The sequence below is a fragment of the Rhinoderma darwinii genome, chromosome 11 (genome assembly GCF_050947455.1).
Source record: "Rhinoderma darwinii isolate aRhiDar2 chromosome 11, aRhiDar2.hap1, whole genome shotgun sequence".
Classification (NCBI taxonomy): Eukaryota; Metazoa; Chordata; class Amphibia; order Anura; family Rhinodermatidae; genus Rhinoderma; species Rhinoderma darwinii.
Window position 1 is genome coordinate 84,848,124 of NC_134697.1, and position 23,500 is coordinate 84,871,623.

The 23,500-nt window shown below is 42.9% G+C and overlaps 1 protein-coding gene across 1 annotated transcript in view; it reads right to left on the minus strand.

Moving 5' to 3' along the window:
* Positions 1-14,886: 14,886 nt before the first annotated feature.
* The window catches only part of SSH3 (slingshot protein phosphatase 3), a 64,826-nt gene continuing 56,212 nt past the window's right edge, over positions 14,887-23,500 (minus strand). The window contains exons 13-14 of the mRNA XM_075841921.1: positions 18,548-18,998; positions 14,887-17,376 (exon numbers count right to left, since the gene is read on the minus strand). Of these exons, the coding sequence (XP_075698036.1) occupies positions 17,113-17,376; positions 18,548-18,998 (715 nt within the window). The 3' untranslated portion in view covers positions 14,887-17,112. The remainder of the gene's footprint in view (positions 17,377-18,547; positions 18,999-23,500) is intronic.

The window sequence follows — 23,500 nt, forward strand, 5'->3', positions numbered from 1 at the left end:
TGGTGCAAAGTGAGAATTGCAATTTTTCCACTGATCTGCCCATTCACCGCACAAGATGTTGTGCCCCTAGAAAATCTTACCCCATAAATTGTTGTGGGTTCTCCCGGGTATGGTAATGCCTTACTTGTGGCCATAAATTGCTGTTTGGGCACACTGTAGTGCTAAGAAGGGAAAGACCGCCATTTTGAGCATGGATTTTGCTTGGTAGTAGTTCTGTTTGGGGTTTTGCTGGTATTTCAGTTTATAATGTGGGGGTATATGTAATCTGTGCGGAGTACATCAGGGTATATGTAATATGTGAGGAGTACATCAGGGTATATGTAATATGTGAGGAGTACATCAGGGCATATGTAATCTGTGCGGAGTACATCAGGATATATGTACTATGTGAGGAGTACATCAGGGTATATGTCATCTGTGCTGAGTACATCAGGGTATATGTAATCTGTACGGAGTATATCAGAGTATATGTAATCTGTGCGGAGTATATCAGAGTATATGTAATCTGTGCGGAGTATATCAGAGTATAAGTAATCTGTGCGGAGTACATCAGGATATATGTAATACGTGAGGAGTACATCAGGGTATATGTAATATGGGAGGAGTACATCAGGGTATATGTAATATGGGAGGAGTACATCAGGGTATATGTAAGCTGTGCGGAGTACATCAGGGTATATGTAATATGTGAGGAGTACATCAGGGTATATGTAAGCTGTGAGGAGTACATCAGGGTATATGTAATATGTGAGGAGTACATCAGGGTATATGTAATATGTGCGGAGTACATCAGGGTATATGTAATCTGTGCGGAGTACATCAGGGTATATGTAATATGTGAGGAGTACATCAGGGTATATGTAATATGTGAGGAGTACATCAGGGCATATGTAATCTGTGCGGAGTACATCAGGATATATGTACTATGTGAGGAGTACATCAGGGTATATGTAATCTGTACGGAGTATATCAGAGTATATGTAATCTGTGCGGAGTATATCAGAGTATAAGTAATCTGTGCGGAGTACATCAGGATATATGTAATACGTGAGGAGTACATCAGGGTATATGTAATACGGGAGGAGTACATCAGGGTATATGTAATATGGGAGGAGTACATCAGGGTATATGTAATATGTGCGGAGTACATCAGGGTATATGTAAGCTGTGCGGAGTACATCAGGGTATATGTAATATGTGAGGAGTACATCAGGGTATATGTAAGCTGTGAGGAGTACATCAGGGTATATGTAATATGTGAGGAGTACATCAGGGTATATGTAATATGTGCGGAGTACATCAGGGTATATGTAATCAGTGCGGAGTACATCAGGGTATATGTAATCAGTGCGGAGTACATCAGGGTATATGTAATCAGTGCGGAGTACATCAGAGTATATGTAATCAGTGCGGAGTACATCAGAGTATATGTAATATGTGAGGAGTACATCAGGGTATATGTAAGCTGTGATGAGTACATCAGGGTATATGTAATCTGTGCGGAGTATATCAGAGTATAAGTAATCTGTGCTGAGTACATCAGGATATATGTAATACGTGAGGAGTACATCAGGGTATATGTAATACGGGAGGAGTACATCAGGGTATATGTAATACGGGAGGAGTACATCAGGGTATATGTAATACGGGCGGAGTACATCAGGGTATATGTAAGCTGTGCGGAGTACATCAGGGTATATGTAATACGTGAGGAGTACATCAGGGTATATGTAATATGTGCGGAGTACATCAGGGTATATGTAATCAGTGCGGAGTACATCAGGGTATATGTAATATGTGAGGAGTACATCAGGGTATATGTAATATGTGAGGAGTACATCAGGGTATATGTAAGCTGGGCGGAGTACATCAGGTTATATGTAATATGTGAGGAGTACATCAGGGTATATGTAATATGTGCGGAGTACATCAGGGTATATGTAATATGTGAGGAGTACATCAGGGTATATGTAATATGTGAGGAGTACATCAGGGTATATGTAAGCTGTGAGGAGTACATCAGGGTATATGTAAGCTGTGAGGAGTACATCAGGGTATATGTAATATGTGAGGAGTACATCAGGGTATATGTAATATGTGCGGAGTACATCAGGGTATATGTAATATGTGAGGAGTACATCAGGGTATATGTAATCTGTGCGGAGTACATCAGGATATATGTAATCTGTGCGGAGTACATCAGGATATATGTAATCTGTGCGGAGTACATCAGGGTATATGTAATATGTGAGGAGTACATCAGGGTATATGTAAGCTGTGAGGAGTACATCAGGGTATATGTAATATGTGCGGAGTACATCAGGGTATATGTAATCAGTGCGGAGTACATCAGGGTATATGTAATCAGTGCGGAGTACATCAGGATATATGTAATATGTGAGGAGTACATCAGAGTATATGTAATATGTGAGGAGTACATCAGGGTATATGTAATGTGTGAGGAGTACATCAGGGTATATGTAAGGTGTGCGGAGTACATCCGGGTATATGTAAGCTGTGCGAGGTACATCAGGGTATATGTAAACTGTGCGGAGTACATCAGGGTATATGTAATATGTGAGGAGTACATCAGGGTATATGTAATATGTGAGGAGTACATCAGGGTATATGTAATATGTGAGGAGTACATCAGGGTATATGTAATCTGTGAGGAGTATATCAGGGTATATGTAATCTGTGCTGAGTACATCAGGGTATATGTAATATGTGAGGAGTACATCAGGGTATATGTAATATGTGAGGAGTACATCAGGATATATGTAATATGTGAGGAGTACATCAGGGTATATGTAAGCTGTGAGGAGTACATCAGGGTATATGTAATATGTGAGGAGTACATCAGGGTATATGTAAGCTGTGAGGAGTACATCAGGGTATATGTAATATGTGAGGAGTACATCAGGGTATATGTAAGCTGTGAGGAGTACATCAGGGTATATGTAATGTGCGGAGTACATCAGGGTATATGTAATATGTGAGGAGTACATCAGGGTATATGTAAGCTGTGAGGAGTACATCAGGGTATATGTAATCAGTGCGGAGTACATCAGGGTATATGTAATATGTGAGGAGTACATCAGGGTATATGTAATATGTGAGGAGTACATCAGGGTATATGTAATCTGTGAGGAGTACATCAGGGTATATGTAATATGTGAGGAGTACATCAGGGTATATGTAATATGTGAGGAGTACATCAGGGTATATGTAATCTGTGCGGAGTACATCAGGATATATGTAATCTGTGCGGAGTACATCAGGGTATATGTAAGCTGTGAGGAGTACATCAGGGTATATGTAAGCTGTGAGGAGTACATCAGGGTATATGTAATATGTGAGGAGTACATCAGGGTATATGTAATGTGAGGAGTACATCAGGTTATATGTAATATGTGAGGAGTACATCAGGGTATATGTAATATGTGTGGAGTACATCAGGGTATATGTAATATGTGTGGAGTACATCAGGGTATATGTAAGATGTGAGGAGTACATCAGGGTATATGCAATATGTGAGGAGTACATCAGGGTATATGTAATATGTGAGGAGTACATCAGGGTATATGTAATATGTGCGGAGTACATCAGGGTATATGTAATATGTGAGGAGTACATCAGGGTATATGTAATATGTGAGGAGTACATCAGGGTATATGTAATATGTGAGGAGTACATCAGGGTATATGCAATATGTGAGGAGTACATCAGGGTATATGTAATATGTGAGGAGTACATCAGGGTATATGTAATATGTGCGGAGTACATCAGGGTATATGTAATATGTGAGGAGTACATCAGGGTATATGTAATATGTGAGGAGTACATCAGGGTATATGTAATATGTGAGGAGTACATCAGGGTATATGTAATATGTGAGGAGTACATCAGGGTATATGTAAGCTGGGCGGAGTTCAGCAGGGTATATGTAAGCTGGGCGGAGTACATCAGGGTATATGTAATCTGTGAGGAGTACATCAGGGTATATGTAATCTGTGAGGAGTACATCAGGGTATATGTAATATGTGAGGAGTACATCAGGATATATGTAATATGTGAGGAGTACATCAGGATATATGTAATATGTGAGGAGTACATCAGGGTATATGTAATATGTGAGGAGTACATCAGGATATATGTAATATGTGAGGAGTACATCAGGGTATATGTAATATGTGAGGAGTACATCAGGGTATATGTAATCTGTGCGGAGTATATCAGGGGTATATGTAAGCTGTGAGGAGTACATCAGGGTATATGTAATATGTGAGGAGTACATCAGGGTATATGTAATATGTGAGGAGTACATCAGGGTATATGTAATCTGTGCGGAGTATATCAGGGGTATATGTAAGCTGTGAGGAGTACATCAGGGTATATGCAATATGTGAGGAGTACATCAGGGTATAAGTAATCTGTGCGGAGTACATCAGGATATATGTAATACGTGAGGAGTACATCAGGGTATATGTAATCTGTGAGGAGTACATCAGGGTATATGTAATATGGGAGGAGTACATCAGGGTATATGTAATATGTGCGGAGTACATCAGGGTATATGTAATATGTGCGGAGTACATCAGGGTATATGTAAGCTGTGCGGAGTACATCAGGGTATATGTAATATGTGAGGAGTACATCAGGGTATATGTAAGCTGTGAGGAGTACATCAGGGTAAATGTAATATGTGAGGAGTACATCAGGGTATATGTAATATGTGAGGAGTACATCAGGGTATATGTAATATGTGAGGAGTACATCAGGGTATATGTAATATGTGAGGAGTACATCAGGGTATATGTAATATGTGAGGAGTACATCAGGGTATATGTAAGCTGTGGGGAGTACATCAGGGTATATGTAAGCTGTGGGGAGTACATCAGGGTATATGTAAGCTGTGAGGAGTACATCAGGGTATATGTAATCAGTGCGGAGTACATCAGGGTATATGTAATCAGTGCGGAGTACATCAGAGTATATGTAATATGTGAGGAGTACATCAGGGTATATGTAATATGTGAGGAGTACATCAGGGTATATGTAAGGTGTGCGGAGTACATCCGGGTATATGTAAGGTGTGCGAGGTACATCAGGGTATATGTAAACTGTGCGGAGTACATCAGGGTATATGTAATATGTGAGGAGTACATCAGGGTATATGTAATATGTGAGGAGTACATCAGGGTATATGTAATATGTGAGGAGTATATCAGGGTATATGTAATCTGTGCTGAGTACATCAGGGTATATGTAATATGTGAGGAGTACATCAGGGTATATGTAATATGTGAGGAGTACATCAGGATATATGTAATATGTGAGGAGTACATCAGGGTATATGTAAGCTGTGAGGAGTACATCAGGGTATATGTAATATGTGAGGAGTACATCAGGGTATATGTAAGCTGTGAGGAGTACATCAGGGTATATGTAATGTGCGGAGTACATCAGGGTATATGTAAGCTGTGAGGAGTACATCAGGGTATATGTAATCAGTGCGGAGTACATCAGGGTATATGTAATATGTGAGGAGTACATCAGGGTATATGTAATCTGTGAGGAGTACATCAGGGTATATGTAATCTGTGAGGAGTACATCAGGGTATATGTAATCTGTGAGGAGTACATCAGGTTATATGTAAGCTGTGGGGAGTACATCAGGGTATATGTAAGCTGTGAGGAGTACATCAGGGTATATGTAATCAGTGCGGAGTACATCAGGGTATATGTAATCAGTGCGGAGTACATCAGAGTATATGTAATATGTGAGGAGTACATCAGGGTATATGTAATATGTGAGGAGTACATCAGGGTATATGTAAGGTGTGCGGAGTACATCCGGGTATATGTAAGCTGTGCGAGGTACATCAGGGTATATGTAAACTGTGCGGAGTACATCAGGGTATATGTAATATGTGAGGAGTACATCAGGGTATATGTAATATGTGAGGAGTACATCAGGGTATATGTAATCTGTGCGGAGTATATCAGGGGTATATGTAAGCTGTGAGGAGTACATCAGGGTATATGCAATATGTGAGGAGTACATCAGGGTATAAGTAATCTGTGCGGAGTACATCAGGATATATGTAATACGTGAGGAGTACATCAGGGTATATGTAATCTGTGAGGAGTACATCAGGGTATATGTAATATGGGAGGAGTACATCAGGGTATATGTAATATGTGCGGAGTACATCAGGGTATATGTAATATGTGCGGAGTACATCAGGGTATATGTAAGCTGTGCGGAGTACATCAGGGTATATGTAATATGTGAGGAGTACATCAGGGTATATGTAAGCTGTGAGGAGTACATCAGGGTAAATGTAATATGTGAGGAGTACATCAGGGTATATGTAATATGTGAGGAGTACATCAGGGTATATGTAATATGTGAGGAGTACATCAGGGTATATGTAATATGTGAGGAGTACATCAGGGTATATGTAATATGTGAGGAGTACATCAGGGTATATGTAAGCTGTGGGGAGTACATCAGGGTATATGTAAGCTGTGGGGAGTACATCAGGGTATATGTAAGCTGTGAGGAGTACATCAGGGTATATGTAATCAGTGCGGAGTACATCAGGGTATATGTAATCAGTGCGGAGTACATCAGAGTATATGTAATATGTGAGGAGTACATCAGGGTATATGTAATATGTGAGGAGTACATCAGGGTATATGTAAGGTGTGCGGAGTACATCCGGGTATATGTAAGGTGTGCGAGGTACATCAGGGTATATGTAAACTGTGCGGAGTACATCAGGGTATATGTAATATGTGAGGAGTACATCAGGGTATATGTAATATGTGAGGAGTACATCAGGGTATATGTAATATGTGAGGAGTATATCAGGGTATATGTAATCTGTGCTGAGTACATCAGGGTATATGTAATATGTGAGGAGTACATCAGGGTATATGTAATATGTGAGGAGTACATCAGGATATATGTAATATGTGAGGAGTACATCAGGGTATATGTAAGCTGTGAGGAGTACATCAGGGTATATGTAATATGTGAGGAGTACATCAGGGTATATGTAAGCTGTGAGGAGTACATCAGGGTATATGTAATGTGCGGAGTACATCAGGGTATATGTAAGCTGTGAGGAGTACATCAGGGTATATGTAATCAGTGCGGAGTACATCAGGGTATATGTAATATGTGAGGAGTACATCAGGGTATATGTAATCTGTGAGGAGTACATCAGGGTATATGTAATCTGTGAGGAGTACATCAGGGTATATGTAATCTGTGAGGAGTACATCAGGTTATATGTAAGCTGTGGGGAGTACATCAGGGTATATGTAAGCTGTGAGGAGTACATCAGGGTATATGTAATCAGTGCGGAGTACATCAGGGTATATGTAATCAGTGCGGAGTACATCAGAGTATATGTAATATGTGAGGAGTACATCAGGGTATATGTAATATGTGAGGAGTACATCAGGGTATATGTAAGGTGTGCGGAGTACATCCGGGTATATGTAAGCTGTGCGAGGTACATCAGGGTATATGTAAACTGTGCGGAGTACATCAGGGTATATGTAATATGTGAGGAGTACATCAGGGTATATGTAATATGTGAGGAGTACATCAGGGTATATGTAATATGTGAGGAGTACATCAGGGTATATGTAATATGTGAGGAGTACATTAGGGTATATGCAATATGTGAGGAGTACATCAGGGTATAAGTAATCTGTGCGGAGTACATCAGGATATATGTAATACGTGAGGAGTACATCAGGGTATATGTAATCTGTGAGGAGTACATCAGGGTATATGTAATATGGGAGGAGTACATCAGGGTATATGTAATATGTGCGGAGTACATCAGGGTATATGTAATATGTGCGGAGTACATCAGGGTATATGTAAGCTGTGCGGAGTACATCAGGGTATATGTAATATGTGAGGAGTACATCAGGGTATATGTAAGCTGTGAGGAGTACATCAGGGTAAATGTAATATGTGAGGAGTACATCAGGGTATATGTAATATGTGAGGAGTACATCAGGGTATATGTAATATGTGAGGAGTACATCAGGGTATATGTAATATGTGAGGAGTACATCAGGGTATATGTAATATGTGAGGAGTACATCAGGGTATATGTAAGCTGTGGGGAGTACATCAGGGTATATGTAAGCTGTGGGGAGTACATCAGGGTATATGTAAGCTGTGAGGAGTACATCAGGGTATATGTAATCAGTGCGGAGTACATCAGGGTATATGTAATCAGTGCGGAGTACATCAGAGTATATGTAATATGTGAGGAGTACATCAGGGTATATGTAATATGTGAGGAGTACATCAGGGTATATGTAAGGTGTGCGGAGTACATCCGGGTATATGTAAGGTGTGCGAGGTACATCAGGGTATATGTAAACTGTGCGGAGTACATCAGGGTATATGTAATATGTGAGGAGTACATCAGGGTATATGTAATATGTGAGGAGTACATCAGGGTATATGTAATATGTGAGGAGTATATCAGGGTATATGTAATCTGTGCTGAGTACATCAGGGTATATGTAATATGTGAGGAGTACATCAGGGTATATGTAATATGTGAGGAGTACATCAGGATATATGTAATATGTGAGGAGTACATCAGGGTATATGTAAGCTGTGAGGAGTACATCAGGGTATATGTAATATGTGAGGAGTACATCAGGGTATATGTAAGCTGTGAGGAGTACATCAGGGTATATGTAATGTGCGGAGTACATCAGGGTATATGTAAGCTGTGAGGAGTACATCAGGGTATATGTAATCAGTGCGGAGTACATCAGGGTATATGTAATATGTGAGGAGTACATCAGGGTATATGTAATCTGTGAGGAGTACATCAGGGTATATGTAATCTGTGAGGAGTACATCAGGGTATATGTAATCTGTGAGGAGTACATCAGGTTATATGTAAGCTGTGGGGAGTACATCAGGGTATATGTAAGCTGTGAGGAGTACATCAGGGTATATGTAATCAGTGCGGAGTACATCAGGGTATATGTAATCAGTGCGGAGTACATCAGAGTATATGTAATATGTGAGGAGTACATCAGGGTATATGTAATATGTGAGGAGTACATCAGGGTATATGTAAGGTGTGCGGAGTACATCCGGGTATATGTAAGCTGTGCGAGGTACATCAGGGTATATGTAAACTGTGCGGAGTACATCAGGGTATATGTAATATGTGAGGAGTACATCAGGGTATATGTAATATGTGAGGAGTACATCAGGGTATATGTAATATGTGAGGAGTACATCAGGATATATGTAATATGTGAGGAGTACATCAGGGTATATGTAAGCTGTGAGGAGTACATCAGGGTATATGTAATATGTGAGGAGTACATCAGGGTATATGTAAGCTGTGAGGAGTACATCAGGGTATATGTAATGTGCGGAGTACATCAGGGTATATGTAATATGTGAGGAGTACATCAGGGTATATGTAAGCTGTGAGGAGTACATCAGGGTATATGTAATCAGTGCGGAGTACATCAGGGTATATGTAATCAGTGCGGAGTACATCAGGGTATATGTAATATGTGAGGAGTACATCAGGGTATATGTAATATGTGAGGAGTACATCAGGGTATATGTAAGCTGGGCGGAGTTCAGCAGGGTATATGTAAGCTGGGCGGAGTACATCAGGGTATATGTAATCTGTGAGGAGTACATCAGGGTATATGTAATCTGTGAGGAGTACATCAGGGTATATGTAATATGTGAGGAGTACATCAGGATATATGTAATATGTGAGGAGTACATCAGGGTATATGTAATATGTGAGGAGTACATCAGGATATATGTAATATTTGAGGAGTACATCAGGGTATATGTAATATGTGAGGAGTACATCAGGGTATATGTAATCTGTGCGGAGTATATCAGGGGTATATGTAAGCTGTGAGGAGTACATCAGGGTATATGCAATATGTGAGGAGTACATCAGGGTATATGTAATATGTGAGGAGTACATCAGGGTATATGTAATATGTGAGGAGTACATCAGGGTATATGTAAGCTGTGAGGAGTACATCAGGGTATATGTAATCTGTGAGGAGTACATCAGGATATATGTAATCTGTGAGGAGTACATCAGGGTATATGTAAGCTGTGAGTAGTACATCAGGGTATATGTAAACTGGGTGGAGTACATCAGGGTATATGTAATATGTGCGGAGTACATCAGGGTATATGTAATATGTGAGGAGTACATCAGGGTATATGTAATATGTGAGGAGTACATCAGGGTATATGTAAGCTGTGAGGAGTACATCAGGGTATATGTAATATGTGAGGAGTACATCAGGGTATATGTAAGCTGTGAGGAGTACATCAGGGTATATGTAAGCTGTGAGGAGTACATCAGGGTATATGTAAGCTGGGCGGAGTACATCAGGGTATATGTAATGTGCGGAGTACATCAGGGTATATGTAATATGTGAGGAGTACATCAGGGTATATGTAAGCTGTGAGGAGTACATCAGGGTATATGTAATCAGTGCGGAGTACATCAGGGTATATGTAATATGTGAGGAGTACATCAGGGTATATGTAATATGTGAGGAGTACATCAGGGTATATGTAATCTGTGAGGAGTACATCAGGTTATATGTAATATGTGAGGAGTACATCAGGGTATATGTAATATGTGAGGAGTACATCAGGGTATATGTAAGCTGGGCGGAGTACATCAGGGTATATGTAATCTGTGAGGAGTACATCAGGGTATATGTAATATGTGAGGAGAACATCAGGGTATATGTAATATGTGAGGAGTACATCAGGGTATATGTAAGCTGTGAGGAGTACATCAGGGTATATGTAATCTGTGAGGAGTACATCAGGGTATATGTAATATGTGAGGAGTACATCAGGGCATAATAAGAGGGTATAATAATGGGGTAAATAATACAATTCTCCATAGATGTGTGTTACGCTGTGAAGCAATCCGTTATGCACAGGCCGATGTCAGACTGATAAACGGTTTTCTTTCTTATCCCCCTTTTGTAACGCTCTGCACCTTTTGGGGACTTTCTTGGTTCCTAAATTCTAGGGCCCTGAAACTGAAGGAATGTTCCCCTCCGGCCTGCGCATTCAGATGATTTTTCATCACCGCATTACTAGTGCCATAACTTTTTTGTTTTTCAGTTGATTGAGCAGTGTGCGGGCTTGTTTTTTGCGAGACGGGCTGTAGATTTTATTGGTACCATTTTAGAACACATACGACTTTTTGATCACTTTTTATTTCATTTTTTGGTAAAGGAAATTACCAAAAACAAGCAATTCTGGAATAGTTTTTATTGGTTTTTTTTTCGGCATCTACAGTGCGCCCTAAATTACATGTTAGCTTTATTCTGCGGGTCGATACAATTACGGCGATACCAAATTTATATAGTTTTTTTTTATGTATTGCAGCTTTTGCTCAATAAAATCCCCTTTTTTTATAAAATCATTTGTTTTCAGTGTCGACATATTCTAAGACCCATAACTTTTTTATTTTTGCGTGGACAAAGTTGTGTCAGAGATTATTTTTTGCGGGACCGATTGTCGTTTTTATTGGTATTATTTTGGAGTAAATGCGACTTTTCGATAATTTTTTATAGCATTTTTTGGAAGGAGATGTGACCTAAAAACAAAGATTCTGGCGTTGTTTTTCATGGTTTTTTTTTACGGCGCTTACCGTGCGAGATAAATTACATAATAGTTTTGTAGTTTGGGTCGTTACGAACGTGGCGATACCAATTATGTATTAGTTTAATTTTTAACGGTTTTTCCCATAATAAAAGACTTACTATGGCTTTTTTTTTTTTTTACTTGAAACGTGTTTTTTTTTTTTGTTTTACGACATTTTTATTTACTTTTTTTACTTGTCCCACTAGGGGACACGAGGGCCTGATGCCCCGATCGCTACTCTAATACACTGCACTACATACGTAGTGCAGTGTATTAGCGCTGTCAGTTATTCACTGACAGCAAGCCTTTGAGGACACGCCGCAGGCGGGTCCTCATCGGCTCCCGTACAAGGCAGACTCGGACGCCTTTTTTTGCCGTCCGATTGCCATAGCAACTCAGCGATTGCTTTGCTAGGTTGCCGGTCAGGTTAAAACCTATCAGATGCTGCGCTCTATTGAGAGCAGCACCTGAGGGGTTAATCAGCCGGTTCGGAGAATAGCTCCGGTCCTGGCAGTTACAGGAGGGTGGCAGCTGTATAATACAGCTGTCACCCCGCGGTGATGGTGCCGGCTCTGCTTCTGAGCCCGCACCATCACTGCGACGTAACTGTACTGCGCTTTGCGGGAAGCACCTTCCCGGCAGCGCCGTATATATACGGCGGATGTCGGGAAGGGGTTAATATAAATGTATAAAGCTGGAACAATATAGAATAAAATACATATCGCTCTATGCAGTATGTACGTTATATAATGTCGGTAACTGACAATGATTGTAAACAGGGACCAATGTCGGTACCTTGTTGGATGCCTAGGTTTCCACTCAATCTGGTTGCAAATCCATCAGTTTTATTAAGATTTGAAAAATACTAATATGTTGTGGATATTTATAACACTGTTAAAGGCCTTTTGTTGTGTAAACAGGGAGACGTGCTGCCGACATGATGGTAACGCATGGGGGATAAAGGATTTTAGTAACGACCGCTCGTCCCCAAACATTACTGATTATAGTTACGTGTGAAAGGAGCAAACGAGCGCCGATCAACGAGGTGTTTCATTGATTGGTGCTCGTTGTCACAGCCGGTGGATAAGTACCTTTACATTGTCCTCTCCACAGATTGAAAACGGCTGATCAATAGTCGGAAGGCCACAGTGTATCAATAGGGCGGTCTAGTTATTCCTTGAGCCGACTATCTAGCCCCTAGAAGAGCCACCAGTTGGATGTACGGCAATAAGGCGGCTGTCTAACTGACCATTGATCTCTCTGTCTGACCCTACTAAAGCCCTGCACGTTTCTTCACCATTTATTGTGTGCTGCAGTGAATCACCAGGGGCATCGCAGCATACTCAGGTTTAGTTCTCTCTGACAATGCCGCAATACTTTAAACCCCTTCCCGACATCCGCCGTATATGTAGGTTGAGTGGGGGGACTATGGAGCGGGCTCACGGGCTGAGCCCGAACCATTGAACGAGTGTGTTGGCTGTATCTTACAGCCGAAACTTCAGTATAACGAGTAGGATCCTGCTAGTTTAACCCCTTAGATGCCGTGGTCAATAGTGAGCTCCGGATCTAAACGGTTAGAAACAGGGGGGGCGGCCCCCTCAGACATGCCATCAGCCCCCACTGTGACTCGTTCACAGGGTGCCGAATGTAGTCATGGCAGCCTGGGGTCCTGAGGAAGGCCCTCAGGTCTGCAATCTTTGTACACCTATTACGCTCTGCTGGTGGCCTGTCAGAATAACGATATACTGAAATACGAATGTATTACAGTATATCGTGTAAGCGATCCAATGATCGCTGGTTCATGTTCTCTAGGGGGACAAGGAAAAAATTAAACGTCTTTTTCATATATAAAATAAAAATATTAAAAAGTTAAAAAAAAATATCCTTTTCCTATTTACCCCCAAAACCAATGTAAAAAAAATAAACATAATTGGTATCTCCGCGTCTGTAAAACTTAAAAAATTATTACTATATACAATTATTTATCCCGGACGGTGAATGCTGTAAAAAATAAAAAATTAAAAGGTAACTGGTATCGCCGTGTCCATAAAAGTCAGAACAATCACAATATAACATTATTTAACCTGCACGGTGAACGCTGTAAATAAAAATACGCCAGAATATAAAAGAGATAAAGTCGTGTACCCCAAAATGGTACCAATAGAAAACTACAGCACGTCGCGCAAGAAAAAAGCCCTCACACCGCTCAAATCGACGGAAAAATAAAAAGTTATGGCTCTCAGAATTTGACGATTTTATTTTTAACAATAATGTATAAAGTCATTTATACCGCAGTGTGAATGCTGTAATAACGAGACGACCCCCCCCCGCAAGAAAAAAATTGAGGAATTGCTGTTTTTTCCCATTCCACTCCACGAAGAAATTTTTTCCCAGTCTCCTAGTACATTATATGGTCCAATAAATGGCGCCATGAAAAACAACAAAAAAAATCAATCTCTTATATGGCTTTATCCACGGAAAAATAAAAAAAGTTATGGCTTTTGGAAGGTGGGAACAAAAATTAAAAATCCCAAAAATGCCTGCGGAGGGAAGGGGTTAAACAACGTAGAATCGGGCTCAGTGTGGACATAATTGCGAGCCCAGTATGAGAGGGTACAAAACATGAAATTTCCTTCAATGCTCCTAAAAATTTTTAATATAAGTTTTTTTTATTCGGATAAGGACCCATCACAGAAAATGTTCATTTCGTTTTTCAGAACCTCATCGCCTACGTGTAACTTATACATTGGGAGCTTTTTCCGCGTATACGTTAAATGTAGGCCAAAAATTATAAATATATTTTTAGATTTTTGTCAGGTCACCTTTGACACCTGATCTTGCGGAAGGCATGAAGGATATGTTATAATGTTATTAAAAGTTTATTAAGAAAGAAAAATAAATGCACAGCCAGTTATAAATAATACAGTCTTTCATGCAGATTGAGGTAGAGGAGCGGCTCCTTGCGGTGTGTAAACATAGACGATCATGCTCGTAAGGCCGTATTCACACGAACGGGTGTCAAATTGGCCATGAAAAAACACGGGCCAATTTGTACCTGTGCGGAACCCGTTTTCACGGGTCCCTCATAGACTTGGGTCTATCGAGGGATCCGGGAAAACGGGCAAAGATCGGACACATCCTATATTTTCAAGGGCCGTTGAGTTAAAAAAAACGGCCGGGTGAATAACCCCATAGACGTGCATTGATTTTAGTGCAGCCGTGTCGCGAGGCCGATTAAAGCGGTCGTGTGAATAAGCCCTTACAGAAGAATGCCAACATGACGGTTTTATAGGGAACTCCTCCAAAAATGAACAACTTCCCATGTCTTTATTGAAGGGGTTTTCCAGTCACTAAAAATTGATGGGCTACCCTGATGGTTCGGGTCTGACTCCCGGGTCCCCCCGCCGATCAGCTGTTTTGACGGGGCCGCAGCCCCTTTGTTTCTTCTCGCTCACTGTGAATCGTTGACACGGATGTAGCGGCGATTCACAGGTATTGCAGTCTTCTTCTTCCACTCAATTCAATAAGAGTCCCGGGAGTCGGACCCCGACCCTTCAGCTATTGATGGCCTATCCGGAGGATAAGCCATCAATTTTTAGCGACTGGACAACCCCTTTAAAGGTTTCCTTACATTTTACGCTTCATCTCCACAATGATCCGTCACCAATTAGCCTACTTTATTTCAATAGCGATTATAAAAAAAAGAAAAGTAGAAGGTCATCACAGACCCAATTATCGGCAAATGGCAATAGGCGAATGTTTTTACTGAAGTTCCACCATATACAGCCATTCTCTAGTATACAGCGATGACCAGAATGGCTCCCATTAGGGTTATGTGCACATCAAATTTTTGGCCTACATTTTAACGTATACGCGGGAAAAGCTCCCAAGGTATATGTTACACATAGGCTGTGACGGCGCCTTGGCAGTGGTATCCGTCACCATAGAGATTAATAGTGTACGTTAAACACGATCATGACCCTATATATTAAATGGATACCGTTATAATCTATGGGCGACGGACGTCACTTCTAGGCATTCGTTCGACACAAACGTTGCCCATAGGCTGTAATGGTATCCGTTTAACGTATACGTCATAAAAGGCTATTGAAAAGTACGGCATACGTCACCTAGACTACAATGCACGATATACGTTTTTTTTGTGGGATTCCTTGGGATGGAAAAAGCGGAGTCTACTATGCTATCCCACCCTCCAAAACAAAGGGGTACTGATGTAAAAAGGACACACTTTTGGCCTCCGTCGGGCTAATGGAGCCCTATGGACACGTTTAGCGTATACATTGGGAGCTTTCCAGACGTTCCAGTTGAACGTAGGGGCAAAACGCAATACTAACATAGCCGAAGAGCTGGTAATACTGCGTAACCATAGGAAGTGTTCGGTGACGGGAAATAAAGGTGCTGTAGCCTGTCCATTCCCATCAGAGAATATTAATAAGATGGCACCTAGTTTATATGGTCTAGAACTTTACTTACGGTCTATACTTGGACTATGAACAGGATAAGGCACTATTCAGACAGGGATAAATCGGCCGTGTGACAGCAGTTTTCTTAACGGCTGTCACATGGCTGCATTGAAATCCATGCACGTCTATGGGGCTATTTACACGGCCGTTTTTGTAACGGACCATGTGAAAAAAAAGGGGCGTCCAATTTTAGCCCGATTTCCCGGATTCCTCAATAGACTCAAGTCTACAAGGGAGTCGTGGAAACGGGTCGTACACGGGTGTAAATCATCCGCGAAAATAGTGACACCCGGTCGTGTGAATAAAGCCTAAGGATTACAGTGGTCACACATTGTGGTGCAGGTGGAGAAATAGAAATAACAGGAAAAAAGATCTAGATTATAAATCGAGGTGAAAATGTTTTGGCAGGTTTAGGCACAGCGGCTGCGGGGAGGTTGGAGGACATTAAGATGGAAGAGTATTATATAAAAAAATATATATATGGTAAAAAAAAAAAAAAAGGCCTCCATGTGTATCCGTAGGCAGGGTGGGCTACATTTACGGCTTAGGTGTTGGCAAAAAAAAGACAATGTCGTCCCAATAGAAGAGTCATTGCGGCACACAGACGCTCCGGAGCTGCATCCAGCCTTGAAGGCCATCATCCGGCAGGCAGAGTCGCGCTTATATTGGCATTAATACGATTTGTGGTCTTCGATGGCAACGACAGAGCATAGCGATGCTCTCCCTGAGTCCGTCCCGTTTTAAAGCAGCGGTAATATCCATTGTGGCAACGCTATGCATTCAAAAAAAAGGAAAAGATAAGATCTAAATTAAAAATAATTATTTTATAAAAAAAAAAAAAAAAAAACACAATCTCCCCGGGTATGTCCTGTCCACATCTCTTGGCCGGAAGGCGAAGCACTGGATCTATGAGAGTTCCTCAGGCGTTTCCCCAACGTTGCTCTGCCGAGTGACCCTGGCTTTGCGGGCAAGTTGCTCGGCCTCCTGCAGGCGCTTGCTTACAAGTGCGGCTCCTTGAAGCTCCGACACGGATTGGGACTGTGCTGCATACCCTGCACGGGATGGCTCCTGAGATTGCTGGGTGGCAAGCTTCTTTTTGCGTCTGGATCTTCGGCGGGCGGATGATGTACTACGCGGGGCTGGAGAAATAGGAGAGCCGCTTCTGAATACCTGTAAAATTAACATTACGGAACAGATTTACTTCTCGGATCTTTTGGATCTCTTCTGCCATGTCTCATTCATATCACATCTGCTTATATGAGAATATTCCCAAAATACAGTAACATTCACGGAATTACTTAAATAGTCTATACAGCTTTGGCCATCCCCTCAAACTGGACGTCTACCTATTAACACCGAGTCATTAATCAGTCCATAATTCTGTGCTAAATGGTTTAATATATCTTAATAGTGGTCGGAGCTCCCAATCCCCATAAGACGACCTATCACGAAGCGAACATGATCATGTTGATCGCCGTGATTGGTCTTCTTTAGATTAGGAACTTACTGTACAAGCTACAGGGGAAATTACACTTATCACCTACACTGTGGATAGGTGATCAATGCCAATTCTGGGAATACCACTTTAAGTAAACATCAGGGTCTTCCGTATATGCTTGGTGACAGAGGAGCATTAGGAAAAATCAGCTATGAGATATCGAGTATGATCATAGTGACAATGGAGTTTGAAAGTGATTAAAAGGCATCGGACACTTTGTCAAATTTCTAAAATGCCCTAAACTGCTGTCGTCGGACATAGGCTGCTGTATATTGCTTACCCTGCATTTCAAAGACCCCCGTATTGGCTGTGTAAATGGTGGACTTTGATCTCATCGATAGCCCTGAAGATGTGGCGGTCACGCGATTTACCCACGGGACCTCCGCCCCGACTGTCTGCTCTTTTGCAAACAACGGTTGAACGCATTCAGTGCATGCGCAAATATAGGAGATTCTGCTGCCTGTACCTGCGCTGAACACAGGCAGCCATTGTTCAGAAGCGCCGCGGAAGAGCAGACAGCCGGGAAGGCGTTCACATGGATAAATCACGTGAGAGCTATGGGCGGGATCACCGCCACCTTCCGGTGTTTACACAGACCATCCTGGGGAGCCTTGAAATCCAGCGCAGGGTTAAACAATGGGAGTATGTACAGTTACCTATATCAGAACACGGCATTTTAGAAGTTTGACTCGAAAGTGGCTCTTTAAGGCCGGGTGGAGTTCTGAATAAAGAGTTCCAAATGTCTAGTAAGAAATCAAGGACACATCAATTCTTCTAACACTATGAAGTATGAACAGAATTGTGCTCCGATATGTCCGAGCATCGGAGTACACATGATCCTACCTCATCCAGAGAGGAGTTTTCCTCCAGTAATGCAGAACTCTTTGGGTTGGAATCTGTTGTGATCAATCCGACTTCTGTGTCCGGCTCCTCTGCTTTATGTAAACTCTCTTCTTGCTCCATAAAACTCTCCTGTCCTTCATATAAACTCCCATCCATGGAAGATACACTGTCCAGCTGTTCCGACATGCTCTCCTGACCTTCGGACACGGTGTCCAACTTTTCCGAGTGTCGATCATCTTCGCACTTGGCTTTTTCCATGGTCCTTTCCTCTGGCGCGGTGTCCGTCACCTCCATCTCACTGATGGATCGCATGAGAGCACGCAAGTTCATTTTCCTCTGTCTAGGAGCAAGGGATGCCACAGAAGACCCAGACAGAGATTCTAGAGGACTTGGTAGTTGTGGAAGCGGGGGTGCAGAGCTCGGGTCCCACAGATAACTGTGCCTTTGCTTACTACAGGAAACGGAATGATAGGGAGAAGTCAATTATTTTGCTATTTGTTTGGGCTATTAAATCATATCTTATGTCCACTTTCGAGACCACTTTGAATACGGGTTAGATGCCGCCGTTGCTATTGACTGCAGCATCTAAGTGGTTAAACGGCCTAGATAGGAGTTCCCCGTCGTTACGGTGAAGTGTAACATTCAGCTGACACCCTCGGTATGGAGCGGACTTAGTCCATGAGCAGTCTTCATACGCCCCATAGATACCTTTGCAACTAATTTATTGCTCCAAAGCACATAAAATTTAAAACGAATCAACTTTGCAAGTAGTTTTGATTTACCCCTTCCCGCTTCAGAACGTATATGCATGTCACCCTGGGAAGGCGGTTTGTGTAATTTGCAGTACTGGTCGTGTGTTGAGCAGCTAGCTCCGATCTTGGCCGCTTAACCCCTTAGATGCCAAGGCCAATAGCGACCACTGGATCTAAGTGGTTGACAGAGGAAGGAGGCTCCCGCTCTACCCCATCGGCCTCCCGCGAGCGATCACCAGGTGCCAATACTTGCTATGGCCACCAGGAAACCTAAAAATACCCGTCTCTTCTGCCACGTGCAGAAGCCAGAGGCAGGGCCTAAAACTGTAGGCCGCCTTCCTGTTGAAAAAAAATATATAGTTACAAAATATAGTTACAATACACTGTTGAAAAAAATATATAGTTACTATAAGTAGTGCAGTGTATTGTACATGTGATCAGAAGTAAAAGGGCTTCAAGTCCCCTAGAAGGACTAAAGAAAAAAATAAAAAAGTTTCAAGTTACAAAAACAAAACTAAAAATTGCCTGTTTTCCTCATCAACTCCTTTATATGCGAGAGAAAAAAAAAAAGAGAAAAACTATACATAATTGATTTTGCCGCACCAGAACGACCTAAACTATCATGCTATTTATCCCCTTTGGTAAACGCCGTAAAAAATATATACCCATCCTACAGGCATTGAGATAGTCAGTGTATAAATTCAGTAGAAGAAGCAGAAGACAAGGTGATAAAACAATATTAGAACCTCATAAGAGAACACTGTACAACAGACAACCTTATTAACGTCAGAACGAAAAAAGGGTGGGAGTTGTCCCCCCCCCCCCCCATGGACTGGAGAGAAAGTATTTTACAGGGAGTACTCAAAAAATCTTGGTTTTCTTGTTCGTCTTATTGGGGGGACACAGACTATGGGCCGTCCCAAAGCATTCCACATGGTTGGGAACTGACAGAGAAAAACGTAACCATGTACTCCACAGAAGTGCGCAATACCTTGTGACCAACGGAAATGCACCCTGTAGAATTTGGTGAATGTGCGCAAAGACGATCAGGTAGCCACCTTGCAAAACTGAAGAGCCAAAGCCTGATGGTGCACACCCAGGAAGCACAACGCACCCTAGTGGAATAGGCCGTAACCCGGAACAGGGGTTTCTCCCGCTTAGGCTGGCAGACCTCTCAAATAGTCAACCACAGTAATCAAGCGATTGTAGCCTTAGAGGCAGTCCACCCCATCCTGGGGACCACGAACAAGGAATCGGAATGGCGAAATGAGGAAGTGACCGAGAGGCAGAACTGCAGGGCGCGGACCACATGCAGATTGTGAAGGGTCAGACTGTGCAGATTGCACAGTAGAGGGGCAGAAGAATGGCAAAACAATAACCTCATTAAAGGTGGTAAGTACCACCTTATCTCAATGGTGAGACAGATAGAGAGCGCGACAAAATAGAGTCGTCAGCCAAATGGAGGTCATTGCCACACTAACACCACCTTCTCCTCAAGTGAGCAGACACGGCTCAAAAGCAGCCAACTACAGAACCCAAGACGGATTTGGGGGGGTCGATTGTTGGTTACTGCATGTGCAACTCTATGAATAAAAGGTTTAGACATCAGAATTGGGTGCCAGAGGCCTGGTGAAGAAAAACAATAGTCAACGCGGACAACTGCCCTTTGAGAGCGGAGGGCTAGTCCATGAACACATTCCTCCTGGAGGAATGTCAGGAGCCGAGGCAAGGCAAACGCCAAGGACAAAAGATATCAATCCTCGTACCAATGGAGATACGTCTTCTAAGTGCGGTGATAAATGTGTGTCGATGAGGGCTTTGGGCCCGCAACATGGTTTGGAGCATACGCTGCGATAAGCCACAAGCCGTAAGAACCGCAGCTTCAAACGACTCAAACATAGTGAACTGTGAACTCGGGTGGAATAGAGGCCCATGAGAGAAGAGGTATGCACCAGGGAGCATCGGCTAGTAGAGCCACCACGTCCGTGTACCAAAAACGGCATGGGCCAGTCTGGAGCACCCAGAATGGTCAGAATCCACTCCGCCTTGATCCTCTTGAGAACATAAGTGAAGATGCAGCGGGGGAAGCATTTAAATCAGGTGGTAGTGAACCCACGGTGTCACACGAGCATCAACTGTGTATGCCTCAGAATCCAGAGAACTGGCGAAGAAGGGAACCTGGTGAGTAAATAGAGATACCACCAAGTCCATGTGCTTCAAGTGTCCTACCTGGAAAATTGTGTGTGCAAACAATACGCCTACTCCCCTTTGCCGATCCGCTTGCGAGTGAGATAATCCCATACCCAGTTGATGACCTGGGAAGTGATCTGCCAAGAGAGGATGCATGTGAAGCTCCACCTACTCCAAAATCTTGAAGGCTGCCGCCAATGCCGCCGAACTATGGGTGCCACCATGGTGATTAAGGTAGGTGACGGCCGTGACATTGTCTGTCCGGTCTTGAACCAGAGTGGTGGCCAGTAGAGAAATTCATTGACTGAGAAGATGTTGATTGGGAGACCGGCCTACTGGTGGAACCAAAGGCCCTGAGCCGCAAGATTCCAGAAGGCATCTCCCTAACCCTGAAGGCTGGCGTCCGCTGAAAGGACCTGCCACCGGAGCTGGATAGAGGAGCCGCCCTGAGGGATTGCTAGGAAGGAAAGCCACCAGAGACCGGAAGACATGATTGGGAAGGATTCGGCGGTCTAGGAAATCCAGAGAGCGGAACCGCCGGGCGAGGATCGCCCTTTGAAATAGAGTACTGTGAAACTGGGTAAAGGGGCTCATCTCGATGGAGGCCACTTTAGTGCCCAGATCCTTCATACAAATGTGGAGAGAGGTTGGAGTGCCCAGCTGCAGGGCGGTCAGTTTAGACCGAGAGGGGCCTAAGTGGTGTTGAACACCATTCCCAGGAAGGCTAGTCTCAAACAAGGAATCAGACAGGCTTTTGACTGGTTGACAATTCATTCTAAAAGAGCCAGTGTATCCAATATGACCTGCAGGCTCGTAAGTGTTTTTTCCTTGAACGGGAACTTTATGAGAAGATAGTCTAGATAGGGGGGGGGGGGCAGACAAAATCCCTTTGGAACGAAGAAGAGCCATGACCACAGAGAAAATGTTTGTGAAGACCCAGGGGGTCGTTGACAGGCCAAATGGAAGTGCCGCAACCTGGAATTGGTGAGGAAGAACCCCAAATCGCAGGAAGCACTTAGACGATAGGAGGTCCCCAGTTTCCATGGGGGCGATCACCGACCTAAGGGACTTCATCCGGAAATTATAGAGCTGGACAAATACAGCTGCTTAAGGTCAAAGATGGTATGAACTGAGCCGTAATTTTTTAGACAACCAAAAGATTTGAGTATTACCCGTGGGACTCCTGGTCTGGAGTAATGGGAGCAATGACTCTTTGATCCAAGAGAGTTTCTACTACTTGAAAACGGAAGAGCCAGTTGGTGCAAGCTGTTTAAACTCAATCACGTACCCCGAGGAAACTACTTCCCGCATTGCGGCGTTCGAAATGTGAGAAAGCCAGATGCCCTTGACAGTAGAAGCCTGCACCCACCCAAAACCCGAGTGGGGCGCACCTTAAGGCAGAAGTGTTCCTTCCTGCTGCAGGCTTAGCAGACAGCGGGTACACAAGGAGAAATTAGACTTGAATGTAGGCCTGTTATTGGAGCCCTGGTGGGACTGCTGATCGTATGCCCGTGGTCTGAGGAATATGCAAAACGGCTGCAAAGGAAGTCTGGGGTTTGGAGCAGGGCGAGTCTTACTTTGAGACATGTGAGTGCTCTTTCAACCAGTGTCTTCTGAGATGATATCTCCCATCTTTCTGGATTCCGTCTGGATGAGAACAAAAGAAGGAGCTGTCAAGGAAAGCTTAGAAGCAGCGTCGGCAGACCAGCACTTAGGCCACGCTGTCCGGCAACTAGGGAAGCGGATGCATGAGCCATAAGGCAAGCTACATCCAGAGAAACTTTACAGATACACTTGGTAACCTGACAGCTGTTGAGAAATATTCACTAGATCTTCAGTAGGTGCTCCTGAGAGGATGCCATGGCGGAGTTGGCGCAGCCACTTAGTAGAGGCTCTATTGACCCATTCAGAAGCAAAAATTTGCAGTTTGCATTCCTTTGTGACTATCTGTTCCAGGTGATCGACTCCGCTGCGGGAGTAACATATAAGGTGTCTCAGTCAGAGACACGTA